We start from the raw sequence: 26,934 nt of genomic DNA, 5'->3' as shown, positions 1-26,934 counted from the left end.
CTCCCCTAAGAAATGTACCAAAAATAATGGCTGTAATCGAAATGCAAAAGTCACATTTAGCCCTTCGACTACTTCATTAAGTTAGACATGATTTGCATTTGAGAGAGGGATAGCAACTTAGAGGTGGACACCAAAGATTATTTGAATGTTGGTTTTATATGTAGTACAGCATGAAAAGATACACGGAGAAATAACCAGAAGCAAATTCTCCCAGCGTTACATAGAGTTTACGTTGGCACCTAACTTGTTTTAACCCAACATTTTATTGTCAGGCTGCGACCGCGGGCATAAAGGGGATGGCAATCACATTTAAATTGTGCATCCTCGTGATTGTTGCGGGAAAAGCTTGGGTCATGTCAAGTTCTTCCATGGCTTCTCCCTTTGGCAATTGCGATATATCAATGACGCTAATATGAATTCAATGCTTGCACTGGCAAATGCAATGCCAAGACACGACCGCTTACCAGATCCTAACGGAAGAGGCTCGAAATTTGTCCCTAGAAGATCTACTGGAGATTCGAGAAACCTCTCAGGTTCAAGCTTCTCCGGATCTGCCCAGTAATTTGGATCTCTTCCAATCGCCATTACATTAATAAGGGTTCTGGAATTCGCTGGTATTTTATATCCAGTGATCTAACGTTCTTTAGTGGCTTCTCTGGGAATTAATGGAACTGGAGGGTGCAGCCTAAAAGATTCTTTAACGATTGCTTTCAAGTACCTGAGTTTATTGAGGTCTGATTCTTCCATTTGACACTTTCCTTTTCGGACTTCTCTCACCTCAGCTTGTGCCGTGGCCATTGACTTTGGGATTTCGGGTTAATATAGCCATTGCCCATTCGAGAAGCGTTGACGTGGTGATGCATCGGCATATTTTCAGCAATAGAGAAAGGAGGTGCTTTCTTTTTCCCTCACTTTTCAAATGAGAAATAAGGGGCAATCTAGTATAACTCTTTAAAATTTCCACGTAAGTTTAAGCGCGTCTCTATCTTTGAATGATCTAATATAGATGGAATGGTGCACATTAAAACAATGATGTAGGCTTACAGTTCTACTGGATGGAACAGAAGATTGTTTATTTATTTATTTATTTATTGGGTTTGGTTGGAATTATCCAGGTCCTAAAATTCAACTTTCCGCTACTAATTTTATATATTTATTCAATGTTGAAATACCCATGCTCACTCTTTTGTTGTTTGCAAATTTGCGAAGGTTACTTCGAACCTCATCATGAAAACAATCAACTTGACATCTACGACTCCTTTTTTCATCACTACACACTTGCAAATTCATTCGTTTGGAACAATAATATATTTCTATATGTCATCTATTAGTCTTTCAATTGGATGGTGATGAAAGCCACAAAATTTATCATTTTATAAAAAGATTTCACACATATTGACAACTTCATATTACTATTTTTATGTGGGTTTTGTCATTACTCAATGGATACGATCTGATCCAAGCAACTAAGATTCACACACAACCTATCATTAGGTCAATTGATACACTCAATCATTTTTTTCCGCTTATTGATACATTTTAATAAATGTGGGTATCATTCAAAATATTATTGAGTGAAAATTGAATGATGTCTTTTTGTATTTTAAGTAACTTGCTGGTAACCCTACCAACACTTTTATGAAATTATAGTCCTTCATAGTTTGCTAATTACAAGTTTTTTATTTTGTATTTTGTATTTTGTATTTTTATTTTGACACCGGAGAAAGTATAAAGAAGTAGGAGGTAACATAAGTGCAAACTAAATTTGAGTAGATCACTTGCCACTCGTAGGAATCCACCTAAAAGATAAGAGCATAACAAGAAATCCTTCTTCTTCTCAAGCCAAAGGCTAAACCAATTAAATCAAGCCTGCATTCGTATTCATCATAGCATGTTTATATAGACGAACTTGGAACAACCCTCCAAGCATGAGTAATTACTAAGACTCTTTGGGAAGACAAAGCACTCATAAATAAGGACTCTAGAAACTTTAAATGACATTCACTAAACCTTGAAAATATAAGAAATAAATATTGTTGGGTGTAGGTATCCTAGACTTGCTTGATCCATTGAATGTGAAAACCCTTAAAAACACACGGCTACCGAAGTATCGATATTGTCACTAAAGTATTGGTAACTATGCGATCGGTAGCGCTTTCATAGAACTGGTATTGACTCGGAATGCTCCGGCATCAAATGCTTTTGCCAAGCGTAAACTCATCATTGAGTTTTCATTGTCTTCATCTTCATGGTAGAGAGAAAGATCCGCAATATTGAACATTGCCGAGATGACATACTCACCAAGGAGTTCAATCTCGTGTCTCCAATTCTTTGCAGCACTTTGAAAGGACCATTGGCTCTAGGCTTCAACTTCCCATGATGACCTCGAGGAAATCTTTACTTTCGAAGATGTAGCCAAACCAAATCTCCTTCCTTAAAAGCTGTGGGTTTCTGATGCTTGTTGGCTCTCTCTTGATACTTTCCATTATGCTTTATGATCCTCTCTCAAATTTGCTCATGAAGCTTCTTTAGACAGTTGGCATGATCCTCAGCATCTCCACTAAAATGTTGAGAGATGGGAAGTGGAGCTAAGTCCAAGGGACTAATAGGATTTTTCCCATATGCAACCTCCAAAAGGACATTTCCCGGTTGTTGGGCTTGAAGATTGGTTGTAAACAAACTCAGCTTGACCCAAAGTGGTGTCCCATTAATGCAAGTTACTTCCAATTAAGCTCCTTAAAAGATTTCCCAAACTCCGATTAACAACTTCAATTTGCCCATCAATTCCGGGATGATGAGAAGAGCTAAATTGAAGAGTTGTGCCTAGCTTTTTTCAAAGTGTGCACCAAAAATGACTAATAAACTTTGAATCTCGATCGGATGTCATTGTCTTTGGAATATCATGAAATTTCATGATCTCCTGAAAGTAAAGATTCGCCACATAAGTAGCATCCAAGGTCTTGTCACATGGCACAAAATGCGTCATTTTGGAGAATCAATCAACGACCAACATAATTGAGTCTTTACCCCTTTGGCCCCGTTTGGTTTGACAAATATTTTTGGAAGCTCATTTGCCAAATGTGAGCATTCCCAATGTTGAAAGCTGAATGTTGGGGAGGAGCTACTTTGGGCTTTGGCATTTTGGAGATGCAATTTTCACTGTTCATCGCGTCACTATTCATCTTCTTCTTCCTCGCTTGAAAGTCGTGCTTCTCTGGCAGCCACCACCGCCGCCTGGGGTCGTGCGTCCCGGTGACCACCGCCTAGGGTGGCGCAACTCGCAACCTCAGGTGGTGTTGCTGGTCGTGCGAACCTCAGGCGACGCCACCTAAGGTCGGGCGGACCTCGGGTGGCGTCACCGGAGGTCGCATAGACCTCGGGTGGCATCACCTGGCGCGTGCAAATCGAGTGACATCGCGAGTGGCCAAATTTGGCCGCCGGGAAGCCTCGCCTGAGGTCGCGCGACCTCGGATGTCGCCTGGGTTACTTGACCTCAGGTGGCGTTGCTTGAGGCCACGCGACCCGGGCGGCCGGGTTGTGTGACCAAGGGCATCGCCTAAGGTTGCCGACCTCAAGCGAGCCGCCTCCCCCCACCGCCACCGCCACTTTGCCACCAGCCACCGAGCCACCACCACCGGCGCCACCGCCACCGCCATTATTCGCTCGCCCACGATTTTCCCCTCTCCAGCTGCATCTCCTCCTTTTTTTTTTCTTTTTTCTTTCACCTTAAAGTTACTTTGCAAAATATACACAACCAAACACACTTGCCTTCACAAAATGTCCATTCACTCAAAGATACTTGGGGAAATGGCTTTGCATTTCCCCAAAGTTGAACCAAACGGGCCCTTTGTGTCCGAGGTAAACAAACCATAAAATCTAGGCTCACATCTTCCCAAGGGCGGTTAGGACTGGTAATGAAGCATACAAGCCAGTGTTTTGAGTATGGCTTTTGGTAATGTGACAAGTTCGACACCACTCCACATCTCATAACATCTTTTTCCATGTGAGGCCAATAAAAGTTTTCTTTGACAAGAGAAGGTGTCTTTGTTGGTGTTTGCTTTGATAAACAAGCAAACGTGCATAAGTAAATTAAGACAAAAAAAATTGATCGCAGTGGAAGTAAAAACACTTATACACGTGTTTCTATAGCATTTACGTGCATTTTAACAAAAAACACATAGAAGAGCTAAAGGGCTAATCATATTAACTTTGTACCATGCTCCAAAATTTGGTTCAGAAGTTTCTTCGGGTTTTGAACATGAACGTCTGATGTTCTCACAACAGTAGTTCTGACGTTCTTCAGATTCTGACCATAAACATCTTACGCCTTCTGGTAACACCGGTTCTGATGTTCTTGAATTCTTGACGACAAACGTCTGATGTCTTCCGATAATACTAGTTCTGATTTCTTTAGATGTAGAACGTCTAATTTCTTCATAGGCTCTGACATTCTTCAAATTCAGCCCCACAAATGTCGATTCTTTAGTGCAGACATAACACCAATTCTCATGTTGAATTGAAGAGAGAAATTGAGAGATCTCACACCTGCAATTGTGTTCGCAATTGCTCTCGTGTAAGTGATTTTGTTGATTAGTATCAGCACTCTCAATTATCTATTGTCAATTGTCAATCGTCCATCATTTGGTGATCTACTCTCGGTATTATCTTTTATAAACAGTGCAGATCATATTCAAATTGGTGCATTAACTCTAAACAGTTTTAGAATTAATTCAACCGTAACTCCTGAGGGACATAAGTTCTGATACCGTTACAGACACTAATCCGGGCATTAACTTTATAACTGTTACAGAGCATTATTCTAGACATTTATTTGTAACTGTTACAAGTCTTTATTCTAAGTATTAACTTTGTAACTGTCACAAATACTTAATTTGGCCATTACTTCTGAAACTATTTCAGATCATTAATTGGTCATTAATCTGAAACCGTTTTAGATCATTAAACTGTTCATTTATTCTGAAACCATTTCAGAACTTAATGTGACCGTCACTTCTGTTTGAAACTGTTTTAGATTATTAATTTGACTATTGATTCTGAACTCACTTCAAGTAATTAATGATGCAATTAATTTTGAACTCACTTTAAATCATTAATCCAGTTATTAATTCTGAACTCACTTCATATCATTAATTTGGTCACTGAATCTGAACATACTTTAGATATTTGATTTAGCCGTAAAGTCTAATCCTGCTTTAGACTTTGTAAACTCTGATGCCCCTTCATTAGAACTTTTATTTCTAGCCTGACTCAATATGATTGGCTCAATTGCAAACACATTTGCAATATTCTCTCTCTTGTTCAAACGTCATTCTAATTGGTTATGGTGTGTGACATCCTTAAGTTCATCACTGAACTGGCAGCAGAAATTGTGCTAACACATTAGTACAACCAAAAGAATTGATTGTCCAGATCAATCTCTTGTTCCTATAAATCATGAGTGACATCTAGTAATAAATCATGGCTACCCATATAGTATGAAATGTTTTTAAGAACATAATGAACCCGTCAGTTTTGGCAACCGTGTAATTCGATTCTTCTGTCTCACCATGTCCCGATCGAACAAAGGCCATGGATCTATTGGTCAAACCATCAATTCGATTATATGCCCAAATCTAATTGACATGTATTTTTTTGAGACATGAACCATTCATTCTCGATTACGACCCCGGCCAAGGATTTCAATACAATGTCACAATTAGATCGCATAGGACATCAATTTTGTATATTTATATATAACAAGAAGATAGATTCCATATTGTGAACGCATGTGTCTTCGTATGTGAACAAACTATGATCATCAAGTACAAAGACGGTTCGACAAAACGTCAATATGCGCACTTGTGAACCATAGTCATCCAACATACAAGTCAACATTGTGCCTTGGGTCTAAGGATCTTACACCTAACCAAAGCATGAACGATTAGACATCGACGCTGCTAAAAAGCTTCCATGTCGCCAATCGTTCTATGTATGTTACGTTCAGTGAACTTGTCCAATACAAACGCTTGTGTTTCAGTTTGGATATCACAATACCCAATGACTTATGACTCATCATCTCCTTAAGTATCCAATACTGAAGTGAAGCTTGAGAACACACCAATCTCAACAGGATGATCAATATCCTCTTAATGATCCATCGATTGGGAACTGTTTAAAAATTCAGCATAACTGTAAACTTGTCACACATATTCTTAACACTTTAAGAATAGGTTCAGTTGTAGCTGATCTTATGGACTTCATTCATATAAATTGGACGATGAATGAATAATCTCCAACATGTAACTATTACATGGTTGCTTTAGGGCATACAACTAACAGTCTCGTCTCTTCCAAAATGCCTGGCTAATCCTCCACCATGGGCTCATTGATAATGGTGTCCCTTAGAGAACTTCTCAATATGCACAAATAATTATTCTTGAAGAGAAACCTATCTTACAACAAGAATTGCTGAATTGGACCCTTTGAACAAATTTTCCAAATTTGCCCAAAGTCTGGATCATCTTCATAAAGCTCCTCGATCATGTCGAAGCCTAAGACCTTCACTTGCATCGTGGATAGCAAGGAACCTACGGCTAAATGCATCCGTCACTCGATTAAGAGTTCTGGCTTTAAGCTTGATAAGAAAAGTGAAAACTTGAAGAAACTCTACCCACTTAGCATGCCGATTGTTGAGCTTATGGTAAGTATTTACATACTTCAAGGTTTCATGATTCGAATAGAGAACAAGCTTCCTGAACAATAGATAATGTTGCCAATAATCTAAAACTTTAACAATAGTATAAAATTCTTTATCATAAGTAGAGTAATTCTTGCGAGAATTATTCAACTTTTGACTAAAGAATGCAATAGACTTTCATTCTTGACTAAGAACTGCACCAATTCCAACATTAGAAGCATCACGATCAACTTCAAAGACTTTACTAAAATCTGGAAGTGCAAGAACAAGAGCCTCAAGAGCCTCAAGAGCCTCAATTACCTTTCTTTTAAGGAGTTTGAAGATTTGTTGTGCCTCTTTAGTCCACTTGAGACTTTCTCCCTTCAAGCATTTGGTGATAGGAGAAATAATGGTTGTGAAATGCTTGATAAAGTGGTTATTGAATATGTCAAATCATGGAAACTCTGAATATCATGAATAGATGTTGGAACGAGCCAACTTATGATCGCCTCCACCTTGCTAGAATCCATTTTGATGCCATCCTTAGAAACAATATAGCCTAGGAAGATAAGGCTATCGGTAACGAAGTGACGCTTCTTTAAGTTGACATATAACTTTTGCTCCCGAAGAACCTTGAAAAGTTGTAAAAGATGCTCCAAGTACCGCTCATGAGTAGAGTTATAAACAAGAACGTCATCAAAATAAACAACAATAAAACTGCCAATAAATGGTTTAAAGATATAATTCATAAGGTGCATAAATGTACTAGGAGCATTAGAGAGGCCAAAAGACATGACCATCCACCCATAGATGCCATCTCTTGTTTTGAATGCGGTTTTCCATTCATCTCCAGCTCTAATTCAAATTTGATGATATCCACTTCGAAGATCAATCTTAGAAAAGATAGTAGTGCCATGGAGTTGGTTGAGAAGATCATTGAGTCGAGGAATAGAAAAAACGGTACTTGATGGTTATCTTGTTCACCGCTCGACTATCGACGCACATAATCCATGATGCATCCTTCTTCAACACAAAAAGAGCAGGGACCGCACATGGACTCATGCTTTCTCTCACCATTCCTTTAGCTAAAAATGTATCCACTTGTCGTTGAAGCTCTTCATGCTCTTTAGGGTTCATTCGAAAGGCTGCCTTGTTTGGAATGGTGGCTCCCAAAACAAAATCAATACAATGTTGAATTTCTCTTATGGGTGGAAGACTGGGCATAATCTCTTTTGAAACAACATCCTTAAACTCTTGAAGGAGACGTTCTACTTGAGAAGGGACATCATGGTGTTCTTCATTCTCTTCTAACACTACAAGAGCATACGCCTCCGAAGATTCTTCCAAAGCTTTATCAACTTTAGATTTAGAGAGTAAATTATTTCCCTTCCCATTAGATGGTTTAGGAGTGCTCTCCATCTTGGAAGGACCTAGGGTGATTTTGACTCCATCTTTCTTAAAAGCATAAGTATTCTTGAAGCCATTATGCTTAGTTTTTCTATCAAATTGCCATGACCTCCCAAGAAGCAAATGACAAGCATCCATGGGAACAATATCACACTACACTTCATCTTTATATGTTTTTCTGATGGAAAATTGAACAAGACATCACTTATCAACTCTTACCTCGTTTCCTTTGCGAAGGCAAGAGAGTTTGTAAAGTTGTGGGTGCTTTTCCATCTTAAGATGCAACTTGTCCACCATTGTTGTAGCCACTATGTTCTTTGTAGTTCCTCCATCGATGATAACATCACACATCTTTCCATGAGAAGTGCATCTAGTATGAAATATATTATTATGAAGCCACATACTGTCCTCACTAGAAGTAACATTCAAGACTCGATGAAGAATTAGAGACTCACCTTGGTCTCCATATATAACTTCATCTTTCTCATTGAATGTTTTGTCAGTACTGAGGGAATCTTCATGTTATTCTTTCTCAAGCTCTTATTCTACTAGAGAGACGATCTTGCGATTTGGACATTTGGATGCAATATGTCCAAACCCTTGACATTTGAAACACTGGATAGAGTTAGGGCAGTTAGAACTTGACGCTCCATCATTCTTAGGAGTCGACTTTGAAGCGGTTGCCCTAATCTCAGAATTAGATGCTTTCTCACCCTTAGAAAAGTCTTCTTTATTCAAACATCATTGTAAGTCCAATAAGATTGAAGTTGGACAACATTACTGATTTTAGATCGAAGTCCACCAAGGTAACGAGCAATAGTTTGCTCCTCCCCTTCGAAAACATCACAAAGCATTAAGAGGTGATCAAATTCCGTGGTATATTCCTCCAAGGACAGCTCCTTTTGTTTGAAATTGTGGAATTGAAGGAAAGTATCTTGATGGTAGTTTGGTGGTAAAAACTTCTTCAATTCTTTCCTCATCTTCTCCCACGTTATGATACGACTTCTTCCATCACAAGCTCTTTGTTTCTTCAAGAGCTCCCACCAAATAGAAGCATGCTTTTAAAGTTTGATAGCAACTAGCTTCACCTTTCGATCATTCAGAATGTCTTTGTAGTCAAAGACTCTTTCTACAACATGCATCGGATCCATAAATTCTTCAGGTTTCATCTTCCCCTTGAATTTGGGAATATCAACCTTACATAGGAATCTTGCTCAATTCCGTGGAACCTTCGATATTGATGTCGAGGAAGCTCTTCCTCACTTGAAGCATGACTTTGAGCACCAGCAAAGGGGTTGATGTTCTCTTCATCAAAGGGAACATCTTCTGAATCATGAAGCAAATAATTACATTCCAGAAGTTCGAAGCATTGCAAAGGCTCTTGTAGTTGCTGCACTTGTCTCCTTAAATCATCCAACTCCACGTCTCATAGGTCTCTTTATCAAGCTGTCGAAGATTCAATGTTTGGCCCATGCCGATGACAACCAACCATTGAACCAAAGCTTTGATACTAATTTGACGTCGGAGAAAATGTAGAGAAGTAGGAGGTGACACAAGTGTGAACTAAATTGGATAGATCACTCGCCACTCGTAAAAATGCACCTAAGAGATAAGAGCACAACAAGAAATCCTTCTTCTTCTCAAGCCAAAGGCTAAACGAATTATCTCTTAAATCAAGTCTATATTCTTATTCATCATAGCATGTTTATGTAGATGAACTTGGAATAATTCTCCAAACATGAGTAATTACTAAGACATCTTTGAGAAGACATATGACTCATAAATAAGGACTCTCGAAACTTTAAATGACATTTACTAAACCTTGGAAATATAAGAAATAAATATTGTAGGGTGCAGGTATCCAAGACTTGCTTGATCCTTTTAATGTGGACATCCTTCAAAACACTCGGCTACCGAAGTATCGGTATGGTCACTGAAGTACCGGTAATTATGCGATCGGTAACACTTTCGTAGAATTGATATTGACTTGGAATGCTCCGGCATCATACTTATCCACTTTTATTCATATAACGTACTAAAGTTTTGGAACTTTTTTCCAATTCTTATATGAAAATACCAACATAAATTAGAATGACTTACCAGCTTTTGTTGTCTTGAATTACAAAATATTTTTGGGTTATTAATTCTAATTCAAGTTGCTTACTAACGTTTGATTATAATTTATAATTTACTAGCATTCCATTAAGTTATCAACTTTTATTTACCTTGGCTGGCAATCCTTATATTTGTAAATCTTGTCAGAGATTACCAAAATGAAAAGGCGACTTAGTAATTTTTCTCCCGTCAGATTACCATTTAATATTGGGTTGTCAAATTTCATTTGAGTTGCTTATCGAAGTTTAGTTGGATTTTCTTAGAGCCACCTTTTTTGTTTTGTGTTTATCATTTATAAACTATTATGTGCATTTCTTAGCAATGTCTTAACTTTCCAACTCTTTTCAGAAATTACAAAGTTTATTTTTCATGCAATAAATAATATCTCTTAATTTTTATAGACTTTCCAACTCTTTTTAGACATTACCAAGTTACTTCAAATTAATAACTTACCCATATGAAGGACGCGTCTATTTCGCCTATGTTTTTATTTTATTTTGTAGAATGAAAAAGGTCTAGAGCTGAACACAAAAATTAACGTGTAGAATCTACTGTCCTTATTTTCTCATGTAATAATGCATGAAGTATCTCTCTAAAGGTTTAGAAACTGTCATCAAAGAGAAATAGTAATGGCACCATCTGCGGTTGTTGCCTTTACTTTCTACCACCTATAGAGAACTAGCGATGGTATTCTAGATCCTATCAATCAATCATCAACGACGACCTCCCAACTCTAAATTTGCTTTTTTAAAATTCACAAATAAAGGAAAAATGAGTTTGGGCTTCTTAATATTGACAAAAATATTGAAAACAAATATAAAAGTGAGGAATTTTTGGACTCCGACAACTCCAAAACTAAAAGAATGTGTCTGTTTCACCTAGGACTGTCAAAAGAACCTGAACTGAAAAATTTAGGCCTTTTCGAGTTGGGCCTCAATCTGATTTGGGTAATAGTTAAAAAAAGATAAGTGACATTTGGTCGTCTTAATTTCTAGTTAGAATAGGACTGGATATGATAAGATATGAAATTCAGTAATTTTACTATATCATATCCACCGTTTGGTGAATTCTAGCAATAAAACCAAATATTTTGACATCCTATCTTATTCTTTGTTTGGTGTGAACGACATATTGGTATAAATGAACCTTAAAATTGCACAAACGAAGATAATAAGAATCTCTCACGACACTCTTTCCTATTTCATTTTATTTAAATATTTTTGTATTATTTTTCCCTCTTTTTTTAATTTCTTTTTTTTCTCCTTCTATCATTCTCTAATACTATTTTTATAAAATAATAAAGTAATATACCTATAATACTAAATACGTAAAAAAATTTCTAGAAAGAATCTTCTATCATTGAGTGAGAAAAATCTGAACACCACACCACATGCGGGGACAATACCAACCACTTTGTTACTGGCTCACAAAGGAGACTTTTGGCATGACTAGCAAATTGTGCACCATAATCTCGGTGTCTAATCTGGGCATATCCTCATTTGACCAAGCGAACCATTGAATGAGAGAAATCTGAAGGTATTCACTGCCTTATAGATAAACACATAGATTTTCATTTTATAATTTCTCTCCACTCACGAAATCAAATGTCCCTAATTTAATTCACACTGATATTTGTTGCATGGATGCTAGAACACTTGATGATGCACTATACTTTATGACATTTTTTTATGACTACTGTAGAAATGTGTAGGTTTGGTCTTAAACAATTTCATGTCAACGTGAAAAGAAAAATTATGGGGAAATTGAAATGTGTTCAATTTGATAATAGTGGTGAATATACAAGCCTATTTAAACATCATTGCAAAGATTATAGTATCAAGCTTAAGAAGACTATTTTGAAAACACTACAGTAGAATGGAGTGGCGTAGAACATGAACCGGACAATTAATGATAGGATTTGATGTATGCTCTCTTATGCAAGGTTGTCTAAGTCATTCTAGGGTGAAGCGATGAGAACGGCGGTGGACATGATAAACCTTTCTCCATTAGTTCCTCTGAAAAAAGGGATGTGCCGCAAAGAGTTTGGAGTGGAAAAGATGTTTCCTACAATTATTTGAAAGCATTTGGTTGTCGGGCATTTGTGCATGTTCCAAGAGATGAAAGGTAGGGGCAATTGGGTCTAGGATGGGTAGGTTGCAGACTTAGACTCTATACCTAATCCTGTTAAAACCGGTTCCTTTTTTTTAAATCATGTACCCAGCCCTATTTTGGAACCACCCTGTTTTTCCGGTTTGATTTCAGGGTCTATCCTATTTCTATTAGAACCTGTTTTGTAACCATTCGATATCCTATATGGGTTCGATGTACATTAATACGCGAGAAAACAATATAAGCCTATTTACTTACCACAAAATCGAAGTTTCCACAAAATGAAGTATATTTTTCAATGATAATGTCCTCGGTAAAACAATCTAAATCTAAAAAAAAAAAAAAAGATTAAATCTAAAAACCAGAAAACACAAAAATTCAATGAAAAACTTCTTTTCCACAACCAATGCACAAATTTGTGAACTATGATACCAACCCAAAAATCCCAAGATCCACTATTCTTCCGCTTTCCATTCTCTATCAAATCTTGATATTCACAGCCCCATTTTTTCGCCCCATCAATCTACATTAAATCGCAACCATATTCACAGTAGAAAGTCAAAAACTGACCCCCCAAAAGAAAAATGGCAAATCAAAGACCATAACAAGTCAGTCGAGAGAGAGAGAGAGAGAGAGAGAGAGAGAGAGAGAGAGAGCTGTGACTAAGGAGTCATTCGTCGCTCGCTCTGGATAGCTACGTTGGAGTCATGAGTTGCAAAAGAGAAACAAATTTGATTGTGCTCCTATGGCACCAATGGTGGCGAAAACGAGAGGCAAACCGGTTAGCGATTGGTGAGGGAGTGGTGGATCTAGGGTTGCTACACGAGAGAGAGAGAGAGAGAGAGAGAGAGAGAGAGAGAGAGAGAGAGAGAGAGAGATGGGCATCTGTGTACTTAAGGTTTTCTATTTTTAACAATGGGTAAAACTAGTTCTAAAACCAGTCCAGTTCCTAGGTGGGTCTGGGAGCCGGACTGGTTCCAAACTAGAACCAATTCCCATACCTGTTTTTCAGGTGGTCCGATATGGTTCTTGGGTAAACCTAGTTCGGTTGCACACCCCTAATGAAAGGTCCAAACTTGATGACCAGTCTAAGCAATATATCTTCTTAGGTCATGGATATGAAGAATTTGGCTACAAGTTATGGGATCCAGTTGCAAAGAAAGTCATTAAAAGCTGAGATGTAGTGTTCTTTGAGCATCAAACTATTGAAAAAATTAATAAGTTAAGAAGACCAAAGAATGCTATTCAACATTTTGTTAGTTTTAGCCCAAATCCTCCTAATGTATTAGGTGGATATCACGGAGAGAAGTACATGGAAATCACAAAGATGGTGAATCCTCACGAAATGCTGATTTTTCAACTGAGACAGGCGAAATAATTAAGCCAAAACAATTAGTTGAGCAAGAACAACCAGTCTTACCTAAAGCTATAAGATTTGAAAGAGCGTAGACTTTAGGGAAATATCAACCACATGAATATGTATTACTCATTGATGCAGAAGAGTCGGAAACTTATGAAGAGGCTAAGTCATATGATCAAAGGAATGAGTAGCATAAAGCCATGCAAGAGGAGCTCAAATCCTTACATGCGAACTACATATTTGAATTGGTGAAGTTACCTAAGGATAAGAAAACACTTATAAATAAGTTGATGTATAAGTTGAAGATGGAAGAAAGTAATTTGCAACCACAGTATAAGGCAAGGCTCGTTGTGAAGGGATTTCATCAAAAGAACGAAATTAACTTTGAATAAATCTTTTCGCCACTTATAAAAATGCATTTTATTTGAGTTGTTTTTAGGTTGGTTGCTAGCTTGAATTTAGAAATTGAATAGCTTGTTATAAAGACAACATTTCTTCATGGAGACTTAGAAGAAGAAATATATATGGAGCAACTAGAGGGTTTTAAAATTAAAGGCAATGAGGATATTGCATGCAAGTTGATGAAAGCTTTTATGATCTCAAACAAATGCCAAGGCAATGGTACATAAAGTTTGAATCATGCATGGAAGATCATGGATATGATAAGACCAACTCCAATTCTTGTGTCTTTATGAAAAAATAAATTCTCAGATAATTATTTTCTTATCCTCCTAATCTATGTGGATGACACGTTGATTATTGGGCTTAATGTTAAGAAATCAAATGCTTAAGAAATGAGTTGAACAGAGCTTTTGCAATGAAGGATCTAGGACCAGCTAAGCAAATCCTCGGAATGAAAATTACTCATGGTAGGAAAAACAAAAAACTTGGGCTATCCAAGGAAAATTACATTGAAAATGTGCTAGAAGGGTTCAACATAAGCACATGTAGGCTGCGTTTGATTCAACTTTGAAGCTGGCTTTCAACTTTCAACTTGCCTTCAAAATGCTGAAATTATTTTTCCCTTCCAAAACCACCCTCACTTATTCTTCATATGTTCGATTTTGCCCCTGATTTTTTTTTTTAAATTGCAAAAGGAGGAAGCCTTTTGCCGGCAAGCCAGATCTATCGTCGGCGGCCATCGGCAGAGGTCGCCCGACCTCGGGCGACCTCCGGCAAGGGTTGCGCGACCCGGCCGAGGACCGCCGGAGGTCGCCCAACCTTGGGGACCCTCGGCAAGGGTCGCTCGACCCAAGGGCCGCGTGACCCGGCGGCGCCGCCACGGGTCTCGCGGCCCTAGGTCACCCAAGGACAAGTGACCTCTGGCGACCCTTGGCTAGGTCGTGCGACCCTCGCTTGAGGTCACTCGAGGTTGACCGACCTCAGTCGATAGCTGCCGACACTAGATCTAGCTCGCCGGTGGCCGTAGCCCTTTGCCGATCTGGTGAAGGGTTTAGTTCAATTTAAAGAGAGAGAGAGAGAGAGAGATAGATATATATATATATAGACACATACATACATTATACCCATCAAAACCCATTGCGAAATTTTTTTTTTTTACCAAATGCACATTCAACTCAAAGTCCATTTGCAAAAAAATTTTACCAAACACAATTGCATTTCCCCAGGTAGCTTTGGGTTTTCAGCATTTGCATTGGACTCAAAGCCCCTTGCAAATGCTGAACCAAATGCAGCCGTAAATCAGTAAGTACTTTGCTTGCAGGTCATTTCAAGTTGAGTAGTAATGAGTGTCCTACAAGTGAGAAAGAGAAATGAGAGATAATGAAAACCTTATGCATTGGCCGTGGGTAGTTTGTTGTATGTTATGGTTTGTACAAAACTTGATATTGCTCATGCAATTGGTATTGTGAGTAGGTTTCTCTCAAATCCAAGTAAGGATCATTGGACTACTATTAAATGGATTTTGAGGTATCTTAGAGGCACATCTAGATTTTGCTTGTGTTATGAAAATGTGAAACCTGAGTTGATTAGCTACTCAAATGTGGACTATGCCGATGATATTGATTCTCGAAAATCCACATTAGGTTACATAATGACCTTTGTAGGGGGAGCTATGTCGTGGTAATCAAGATTACAAAAATGCGTTACTTTGTCTATGACTGAAGCTGAGTATATCGCTATTACTAAAGGAGGTAAGGAACTCTTATGGAAGTAAAAATTCTCACAAGAGTTAAGCTTGAAATAAGATAAGTTTGTTATATATTGTGATAGCATGTGTACTATTTATCTTAGCAAAAATCTGAATTTGCATGCATATTGATGTAAAGTATCATTGGATCCGAGAGAAATTAGAAGAAAAGCTCTTCCTACTTAAAAAGTTCACACTGGTGATAATTGATACGATAAAATGACCAAAGCATTGCCCGTGGTAGAGGGGGAGATTTGTTGGCTGGGTCCATCTCATGTTGTGGGGCCCAACTAATGCATAGAAGAAAAGAAGAGAGAGAGAGAGAGAGAGAGAGAGAGAGAGAGAGAGGGGTTGCTGCTTTGTGCATGAGTAGAGCCTGAGAGTGAGGAGAAATAAAAAAAAAAAAAAATAGAGTGAGTGCCCACCGAGAGAGAGCACCAAAAGGAATCTAATAAGAAAAAGAAAAGGGGCAAAGCTTTGCAGTTTCAGTTCGAAGACCAAATGTTGACGGGATACCTCAAAATTGAATATGTTGTTCATGAAACAAGGGCTACAAGTTGATCGGTTTTGTTCGTTGAAAACCTCATCCAACTTCTCCAATCACGATTAGGATTTTCTTACTCCGTTTATGTAAAACAAATTTTTGTAGTGAAAATATAGTTGCATTATTGATGTTGAGCCTTTAGTGTGTGACTAGAAAAAAAAAACACTTTATGTATCCTACTATTCTTAGTGATTAGTGAAAGTTTTTGAGCAATCCGTAATTTTTCCCTCATTCGATTTCCATATAAAACCTTAGTGTTATTGTTGGCATTTGTCTTTTTATAATTTTGGCATTATATTTACTTATTGTGAGGTTATATTGGCTGGTTGTTGCTGGGATTAAGTTGATTTCAATTGGTTTACTTTTGGGGGAGATATTGATCCTGATTGAGATTAGTTCTTGGTAAATTGTTATCACGGTTCTCCCCGCCACAATGAAAGATACCGAAGTTCTAATAATTGTGGTTTCCCTTAGAATTTGAATTAGGTGTTTGTGCTCAATTATGATTGGACTTTACATTAGACTTTAATTCAATTGGGTCAGTTGTTGCACACATTAATGGGGCTTTTAGGGCTTAAGAGATAAATACAGGTTGAAAATGGTGCATAACAGTGAAACGAGGGGAAAAAACAATTGACAGGGATTTGTCTTCTCAATTGCGGTGGGGGCGGCCACACTTTTTTTTTTTTTTTTTTTTTTGAGCAAAGGGGCGGCCATACTTTACCTGCACCGTTTTGTTCCAACAACGACTCCTGCTCTAGATAAGACAGTAATTAAACAGGAACATCAGGAACTACTAGGGACCATGAAGGCGGCGGCTCCCGGAACCGTCCCTTAAGTCCCTTCAGTTTCCCTGCGCGAATGGCGACGGGGAAACAGCCACCGCTGTTGACCACTTGTGACGGCTTTTTTGGCTTTTAGGGACAGTGAACCTGTCGCCTCTTTATTTTATATAATAATGTGCCGTAAGCATTTTTTTTCGTGTTCGAATTTCTTTATGTCATTTGCCTTTCGATTTCTTCCTAACTTAAAGTGCCCAGCACACGTATTGGGCCTTGACCCTTTTATAAAGAATGATGACATATGTCATGATGTCGTGGCCGAGAATTCTTGTGTTGTTATTGTACTTCCTATCTGTTGGAATGAATAGCTCCGTTGGAATGGTTCTATGCTACGTCGTTTCGAGCCAAAGAGGCGAAAATGAAAGTCCGTTTTCCTTAAAGCCAAATCAACTCCCCATTTTGAAGTCTTCTCCAATATCAATATATTATTCTGATGTTATCTGTCATCAGTGAATTTATGCTAATTTCAGTGTTATTCTTTTGGGTGACTTGCGCATATATTAGAAGGAGCTTTTGCAAGACTCTGCCTGTTCACTCAGATATCCAACAAATATTCCGGACCATTTCCACCCAAAACCAATCATCTCGTCTCTGAGTTTTGTGGGGAAGATGAGGTTTCCCATGGTGGAGACTGCGATGGGCCTTGTGGCTCTTATTGTTTTTGCAAGTTTCTATTGGAAGTACAAATGGAGAGACAGCTCTAACTTTGGGAAGCTCCCTCCAGGATCCATGGGATTGCCCTTCCTAGGAGAGACCATTCAGTTCTTCATCCCCAGCAAATCCATAGACCTCCCTCCGTTCCTCAAGAAAAGGATTAAAAGGTACAAACCAATTATATTCATGGATTTTTTTGTCCTTTGATTAAGCTTAGCACAATAACTGAGTTTCCAGTCTTTTGGGAGTTCCTTTTTCAGGTACGGGACGTTGTTCAAAACAAGCTTGGCTGGGCGTCCCGTGGTGATATCCACAGATCCAGAGTTCAATAAATATGTTCTTCTCCAGGAAGGAAAATTGGTGGAATTGTGGTACTTGGACTCGCTTTCGAAGCTCGTGGGTCACGACTCACCGGACTTGGAAGTTAAGACTAATGCAACAGGGTATGTCCACAAACACCTCAGATATTTGATCCTAAATCACATGGGTCCGGAGAGCCTCAAAGGGAAGCTTCTTCGTCAGCTGGAAGCCACGGCTGAGAGAACCCTTGATGCTTGGTCAACTCAACAATCTGTAGAAGCCAAACATGGTTGTTCCAAGGTTATAAACATCCGCAGTTCTTAACATTATATTAACTACCCCCAGAAACCCGGCAGCTGGACCTTGATTAAGAAGTATTTTGCAGATGATATTTGAGTTCACCTCAAAGCTTCTCCTAGGTTATGATGCCGAAAAATCAGGGGAAAACCTCACGGAGGATTTGCGTACTCTCATGAACGGTCTCATGTCCCTTCCGATAAACATTCCGGGCACTACTTTTCATAAGAGCTTAAAGGTACAGAGAGATCACTGATTACTTGATACTCGACATCCTCCTAATTTTCTGAAATAAAAGATTAAAAATAAAAATGCAGAGCCAAAAGAAGCTACTGAATATGATTCAAGGGAAGATCGCCGAAAGAATGGCCTCACCAGCAGAAACGAGGGAGGCGGACGTCCTCGACCATGTCCTTGAGGATATGAAAACGAAGAGCTTTCTCTCAGAGAAATTCGTCACCTACATATTCATGGGGCTCCTAATTGCCAGCTTTGAATCAATAACTTCCGCTTTAGTCATGGCCCTTATCCTCTTAACAGATAGCCCTCAAGTGGTCGACGAACTTGTCGTAAGTTAATCGATTGATATCACAGTGTTCCTTACTGCATGTCCCCTCCATCTCCTGTCCATATATAAAGCTTTAAAGCTAGGAGCCATCTTTGTTTTGTTTTTGTTTTTGTTTTTTTTTTTTCCCACCATACACCCTTTTTGATCGCCATTATTTGCCAGAAGGAACAACAGGACGCCCTTCACAAGAGGAGTTCGGGTGCAATAGGAATGACGTGGGAGGAATACAAATCCATGCCTTACACCATGCAAGTGAGTTAGAACACAAAACGCTCTCTTATTCCTTTTTATTCCTTTTTTCTTGTTCAATAATTAAGTGCTACTAATTAAAATTATGCCAATAAATTAATTTATTGAAATAATAGGTCGTCAATGAATCACTCAGATTGACCAGCAGTGGACCAGGCATCATGAGAAGAGCAATCAAAGACATTGAATGGAATGGTAGAGTTTCCCGAGTAAAAATGTTTTGCCTCAGCGCGCGTGCATATCTACCTAATATAGTAACACTCAATAGATTATTGGGGTTCATTCCCACTCTTTTTCATTAGATAGAGCCCAAAAAAAAAAAAGACCATTAATTACTCAGGAACTCTTACATATATATGGTACGAGCATTGAGACTGAGATCCATTATGATTTTCTTTTCTTGATTTACAGGATATGTAATTCCGAAAGGTTGGACAATTTTCATTAGTCAATCTGGGGTACATCTAAACCCACAAGTATTCGAGAATCCCCATGTCTTTGATCCCTCGAGATGGAAGGTACAGAATTCCTTATTAGATTGATTTGTTAAGATGCTGATTATGTCCATTTTTATTCCCGAAATGTATACGCCTCTACTTAGATATTGACATATCTTTATATTTATACGACATAAACAGCAATTGGACGGAGGAAACGTCACAGGAAGATATTATATACCGTTTGGAGGGGGCGGCAGGCAATGTGCTGGAGCAGAATTTTCCAAAGCTCTCTGTGCTGTATTTCTCCAAGTTTTGGTGACCAAATATAGGTGAGAAAATCACAGGCATTCGATTCACATAATTAGGAGAATATAATGTAAAACTGAGACGGTCAATTTGGCAGATGGACAAAGGTGAAGGGAGGAGAAATTATTCGCACTCCAATGTTAAAGATTGGAGGAGGTTTTCATATCAAGGTCTCCAAGATTCAAGAATAAGCACTCATGCCGGAGCCCATACATATGCGTGTTCTTTAAGTGTGGTCTGATGTTGAAATAAACATAGTTTGGAAATTGGTCAGGGATTACGTTTCGCCATGTTGCCCGTGGTTTTATGAGCACGTTTATCTGCTGTGGACAAATTTCGAGCTTGATATACCTTATTCTGGGATGAATGGTAAATCTCTCCCCAGCCACCCGAATCGAGCCGTTTGGATAGTTAGAAATTTACATGCCCTTATGATTTGCTACTTTGGTATGCTTTACCTCCAGCGAGGCAACCACTTCAATTGTATCTCAGGCGATGTTCCCGAGACATGACAGATCCCCAAGATCCATACCTAGCTAGTTCGATTCTCGAAACAGTTGGACGATATAAATCATGACGGGTTTGTCAGATGATTTAAATGGGTTATAAGCATTTTCAGCATTACTCGTAAGGAAATGACTCCAAATTCTATGTTAGATAATTTTGGATACCAACACATTTGAAGGTAAATTCAGCACTTAAGGTTTTCAAGTCAACGTTGCTTGCTGCAGAATGGGACATTTGATTATCTAGTGTTTGATTCTTGTAAGGTGATAATTAAATAAGTATTTCACCGAATTTGATAAAAATACCTTTTAGAATTTGGATGGATCTATATGAATTGGTGAAGGGTGTGTAGGGTTCTTTGTTGATTTTGGATGGAAAAGTAAATCATAATAAATATACAGATATTTTTTTCTCTGTGAGTTCTTTGAGTAAGCTTCTTTACGAAAAATTGCCAAGTAATACTTGTGGGTCTTTTTCAGGTGTGATCTAGGATTAGGAAAAACTTAAGTGATTGATCAATGGTGCTCTCTAGATTCATAGTGAATTTCCTAGTAGCTGACTCTTTCCGTGGAGTAAGTACAGTTGATAGGATCAAATTAGTTAAATCTCTTATGTCCTTATCGTTGCTCGCTCATTTCTTTGATAATTTCTTTTTCTTGGGTTGATTTGAATTTCAAGACATGTTAGTTTTCGCATTATTTCACAACAAAGAACTTGTCAAGTGTTGATAGTGTACGTGTGATTGTGCATCAATGTAACAAATGATGTGTACGATACACATGCCTGTATTGACACTTAAATTTTGGCGATCCCATTTAGTTATTTAAACAATGAACACATAAATTGCATTAAATTAGCCTGGTTCAGGATAGGTTTAAGTAGAGAGGCTCTAAACTTAATTAAATTTTCTGGACTAAGCCTGCAAGAGCATAAAGTCCGGCCAATCCCATTGAAGACTTAGAGTGGCCGAAATTTGAATGTGAGATGCACGTGGAGAATGCGAATTTGGAAAGATTGCATTATTTGATTAAATTTGAAGAAAATAAAGATACTACCCTAAAAAATTTTGAGATGATATCTCAATTTCCTAAGATGAGAGAATCAATATATTTCTTTGAGCTAAAAAAGGAAAGTGATGGATTCTCATTCTTGCAAAAGAACCCTAATCCTCTGCTTATATGAAGTCCTTCCATCTCAAAAGTGGGGAGGGTGGTGGACAATATAGAAAGAGGCTCCCATTTACACACACAATATAAATGTGGGGATTTGAACCCATCATCTCCCCCTTCCATGTTGGAAGGGTAACTTCTGGGGCGAATTAGTAGAGCATTTAGGTTGATTGGCATAAATTTCAACACAAACTCTTATAAAGGAAGGTCAAGAGGGAGAGAGGTCATTCAATTTAATCCCGACCGGAAGCGTCAAGTCCATAAGAGGACTCGATTGTTGCAAAATGAGAGGAATCATGACGTCCATCTTCTAGGATCTTACGCCGGAACACCGAGTTTGGAATATGGATGGATCTATCTTATAGAATCTTACGCTAGAACATTGGGTCCAGAATATAGAAGAGAAATAAGCCTTGATTGTCCTTGTCCGCCATCACCCAAGTTCGCATCAAAGATTGTTCCATTAGTTTGAAGGGAAGCTTCTTCCCCGCATTCATGCCGTTTGGCGGTTTGGGATGAAAAGCCTCCAAAACTTCCCCGCAAGGGGAACTACCGATTTGCCATGCACAAAAGTGGGCAGAGAGTAAGCAAGATCGTGGCCCACGTTCGGGTGGGAGAATGTTTCGGAACCTTACCACTCTCTCGCTTGGAAAAGGCCCAAACACAACTCCTACCCCTGGAGCAAGCGAGTAGCGACCCAAACGTGAGGGGCCCTACGGGGCACTTGCTGTTTATCAAAATGAACTGCCGAGCCAACCTTGGCAAGGCCGGACTGAGCTGGAGCAGAGGTGTTACGGCCGAAGAGGTGCCCGCAACAACTTGGGCTTCACGGGACCAGCCATGGCACAGGAAGTAACTGAAAGACCTGGAATGCAGCCTATCTACAACCACAGAGGGCCATCGACGATCAGCAGCACCAGGGACAAGAATGAGTGTCGCTTCTAGCAGTCGCGGCCGAGAGCAACCAGCAGGGCCACACCGAACCAGAGACGACGAACTAGCAGAGGTCCAAACCAGTAGCAGAGACCGAACCACCACACCGACCTAGCAGAGACCCACACCGAACCAGAGACCCAGCCGAACCAACGAAGACCCAGTCGAGCAGAAACTAGCAGATACCCAAACCAGTAGCAGAGACCGACCAGCAGGGCCACACCGAAGCAGAAGAACCGAACTGGCAGCGACCCAGACCAGTAGCAGAGCCCGAGCCACCACACCGAACTAGCAGAGACCCACATCGAACGACCACACCGAACCAGCAGAGACCCAAGACCCACACCGACCTAGCAGAGTCTTCTTCGAGCTAGAAGCGCACCAGCGAAGCAGCCATTCGAAACTTCTTGGGAAAGTGAGATCTCGAGCTGTAGATCAACCCAGACAAATCCGTTCGGTGGAGAGGAAGAGGATGATGAGAGGAACCTCCCCTCCAAATTTCAGCCAAATCGGATGACTAGATCTCCGGGAATCCGCTCGCGAGAGCCTTGCTGTCTTCCATGAGCAGAGTCGCTCGCGAGAGCCTTCCGTTCGTGTTTCAATTGGTTTAATATCTGCAGCAAACTATCGGGGGATTCTTCATATCTCTAGAATTGTGCATTATTGTGCATATCCTTTATATTTCTCAAAATTGTGTATACGATTGTGCATATCCTTGATTTGATTGTAACTGATATTGTAATATCATCTTACCTTTACTATCACTTAGATGGTTATCACGTAAAACTCTTATGCTCTTTATTTAAAATATAGATATTATCATTTTCCTGTCTTTTATCACCACTCTCAACAATAAAGATTAAGTGATCAAAGATTAAATACACGAATTATGAAGTACATTAGAGGTGTTAAGGTTTAATTCATGTATTCTTCGTGTTTCACATTCCAGCCTGCAAAGTTCTTATTTGTATGGAGGCCATGAACCGGGAGAATCCTAGACTCGGTGAGAATTGCTACGTAAGATAACAATTCATATCACCTGCTCATGTCATAAAGGGACAATAAACTATGAACAGATGTCTCAAGCTAAGTTTCACCATTTTAAAGATCATCAAGATCAATGTGGCGAAAAAAAGAAAGTATCGAAATTATTAACACCTTAATTTATGCAATCCGTTTAATCATTTATTAATTACATACTAACAAAAATAATTTTCATTAAGTTGCATGGCATATAGACATTAGAAACATTTTCATTAACAGTAAATGATTTTTTATAAATTAAAAAAGAAAAAGAAAAGAAAAGGAGATCAGGCCGAGATTTGTTGATGGCTTTTCCTTCCTTTTTCTATTGCCACGATCCAGTTCCTTTTTCGTTTCATTAACAGCGGCCAGCTCTCTTTCTTCTTGTCCACCTAAAATACCCAAAACACCAAAGCAGAATCTTTTCCGCTCATGAGCCTCGAAGACGATACCCAAGATTCCGAGACCAACAATGGTTGCGTTCGTTCCAAGGGCCACGATAAACGATGTCATCTCCAGGCAAGAGTACTACGAGAGGTGCTTCTTCCCCCATATGACACTTGCAGAATGCGGCAGTTCAGCTTCTCCATCATACTTGGTCCCATCTCCAGTACATAGTGCAGGACTTACGTGGCCGCTCTGTCGTGTACATCATGGAAGAGATAGAAAAAAAATCACTGCCTACATTAGGTCCATTGCTGTGTTGTGGCCTTATCGTAGGACTTACGTGGCCACTGGCCACTTCGTCACGTACATCATGGCAGAGATAGAAAAAAATCACTGCCTACGTTAGGTCCATTGCAGTGTTGTGGCCTTATCATAGGACTTACGTGGCCACTGGTCACGTTAGGTCCATTGCGGTGTTGTGGCCTTATCATAGGACTTACGTGGCCACTGGCCACTTCGTCACGTACATCATGGCAGAGATAGAAAAAAATCACTGCCTACGTTAGGTCCATTGCAGTGTTGTGACCTTATCGTAGGACTTACGTGGCCACTAGCCACTTCGTCACGTACATCATGGCAGAGATAGAAAAAAATCACTGCCTACCTTAGGTCCATTGCGGTGTTGCGACCTTATCGTAGGACTTATGTGGCCACTGGCCACTTCGTCACGTACATCATGGCAGAGATAGAAAAAAATCACTGCCTACGTTAGGTCCATTGCGGTGTTGTGCCTCATCGTCTGAGCTGCCTCAGCAAGCAGCTCATGAACGCCACTTACACGGTCTTTCCGTTTAGTAAATCAAATCGATTTGTCTAGTTTTGAAGAGATCATAACAACATGGTTTTGTTCTCTGGTAGAATTTTATTTTGTTTTTGACCAAAAAATGAAGCTAGATTTTTGTTGTTTTCAACAGCAAAAAAATAAAATAAAATAAATAGAGTTTCGTTGTTAACTACGGCGTGCTATTTATAGGACTGATGTGAACTCTGCCAACTCAATGTGGCGATATGGGCCAATAAATCAGCCGGCCCAAATTGATTTGACCCAATTGAAGAATTGGACAAATTTGGTCATTCTGTCCAAGAACTCATACTATTCCTTTAAAAAAAAAAGAAAAAAAGAAAAAAGAAAACTCATACTATTTCTATCTAGCCCAAAAAAATTATTCATGGTCCACTTATTTTCTGGAAAATATAAATTAAAAAATTTTGTTGAAAATAATTATTTATACCATTTATGAAGCATCTATATCATCAAGCACAATATACGCTAAATACATATTTCGTAAAAATATTTTCCATTCATTTACTTTTGCAAGCGATTATCTAGAAAAATATCTCTTGATTCATTAATTTTTCGCATATAAATGCAGATATCCTTATTATGTAGAAAAATATATAAACGAGCATTGAACACCGCGATTTTGTGGCGGATTAGTTATGTTTTTAATGACAAATAAATGGTCCCTTCAAAACTCTACAATATATCTATATGATCAATAAGTTACAATAGGCCGATTGTTTGGGGTTGGAACCTTGCAGCGACTTAGATTTCCGTGGATTTTCAGAAGAAAATGTTTTTATTGTTAGAATATTTGGTGAATACAAATGAAGGAAAGAACCCCTATTTATACAAGAGTCCCTTTTATAATAACTGTAGATTTATCTTCAATTTAACGATGGAGATTGCATCTCCCTATCTACCAATTGCTGGCATTTATACCAAGAATACTCTAAAACTTATGTATCACCCTAGGAATATTCTAGAAGCCCTAGGAGACTTGGTCTTGTCTTTTTGGATCACACACACGATCTTTTGTTCATGGGAAACCTCGACGTCCTGACAAATACATCATCTCATTCCCACGTTGTCCTCCAATCTTGACTCAAAGTCCAATGGCCATGGTTGTGTAGGAATCATTTGTTGGATCTTTCTTTTGGTTTGCGATGTGATACTGATGAATGTCATGACCGATTTTCATGGCACCATCTCGAGAGTCTGAATATGGTCGAAGTGGTCTCATGATTGCTTATCTTCCTCGTTGCTGCACGATTTTAGGTTGCATGTGCACTTAAACATCAAACCTTCGCCATATCATGAGTCAAATTTATATTGTTTGTCTACACTACGCGAGTTTCTTTTCCTTCCTTCAGCCGGATATGATAGATTGCTTCGGGAAATGCTTGCACCGTAACTAACCTACTTGAATTTAATCTATTTTTGACAGGCATAAAGACATTGTGTTTCAACCCTTGTTCAAATTTAGTATCTGCTGGCTGTGCTTCCGGATATGCATCTTGTTGGGACCTCAGAGACTTAAGAGTTCATGACTCACTTTTTCTGCTATTGTTACCTTTATGAAATTAAGAATGTCCCGCACTCCTGAACATGTAGAGTGTATGTGGGCTTTATTTGGTCTCGAAATTCGATGCTAATTGTTCAGGAAAATGGGGGTTCTGTGGGAAGGACGAGCGAGCCCGAATGTGCTGTACTCGTTCGGACACATGCAGCATGACACGTCGATGCCGGTTGTTGGTGGCATAGACGGCGTGATGCGTGGTTTGGATCAAAGCACGGGCGAACTAGTTACGAGTTACATCATGGACCAACCGGCATCATCAACTGCTTCCTCAGGAGGGACAGAGAAAAGAAAGTTAAGAAGGCTCTCAGAAGATGCTCGGATCGACAGCACTCCCACAGCTGCTCGGCCTCCGATCACGTGATTGGCCGTGGGAATGAAGAAAGTTGTCACCGCTCGCAACGGAAAGCAAATAAGATTGTGGAAATTTCACTAGAAGCTGCTCCTTCTTTGAAATAAAATTTATGATGAGGTCACTT

The 26,934-nt window shown here is 39.1% G+C and overlaps 1 protein-coding gene across 1 annotated transcript; it reads left to right on the top strand.

Moving 5' to 3' along the window:
* The first annotated feature begins 17,681 nt into the window (after positions 1-17,681).
* Positions 17,682-20,856, top strand: LOC104454596 (cucurbitadienol 11-hydroxylase). Its single transcript, XM_010069501.3, has 9 exons — positions 17,682-18,023; positions 18,117-18,456; positions 18,542-18,691; positions 18,771-19,022; positions 19,184-19,273; positions 19,387-19,465; positions 19,682-19,788; positions 19,909-20,039; positions 20,114-20,856. The coding sequence occupies exons 1-9, from the start codon at positions 17,812-17,814 to the stop codon at positions 20,205-20,207; spliced, it is 1,455 nt and encodes a 484-aa protein (XP_010067803.1). The 5' UTR covers positions 17,682-17,811; the 3' UTR covers positions 20,208-20,856.
* Positions 20,857-26,934: the final 6,078 nt, after the last annotated feature.

This window comes from Eucalyptus grandis, chromosome 7 (genome assembly GCF_016545825.1).
Source record: "Eucalyptus grandis isolate ANBG69807.140 chromosome 7, ASM1654582v1, whole genome shotgun sequence".
Taxonomy (NCBI): Eukaryota; Viridiplantae; Streptophyta; class Magnoliopsida; order Myrtales; family Myrtaceae; genus Eucalyptus; species Eucalyptus grandis.
Note: the sequence above shows the minus strand (reverse complement) of the source record. Positions and strands in the feature narration are given on the sequence as shown.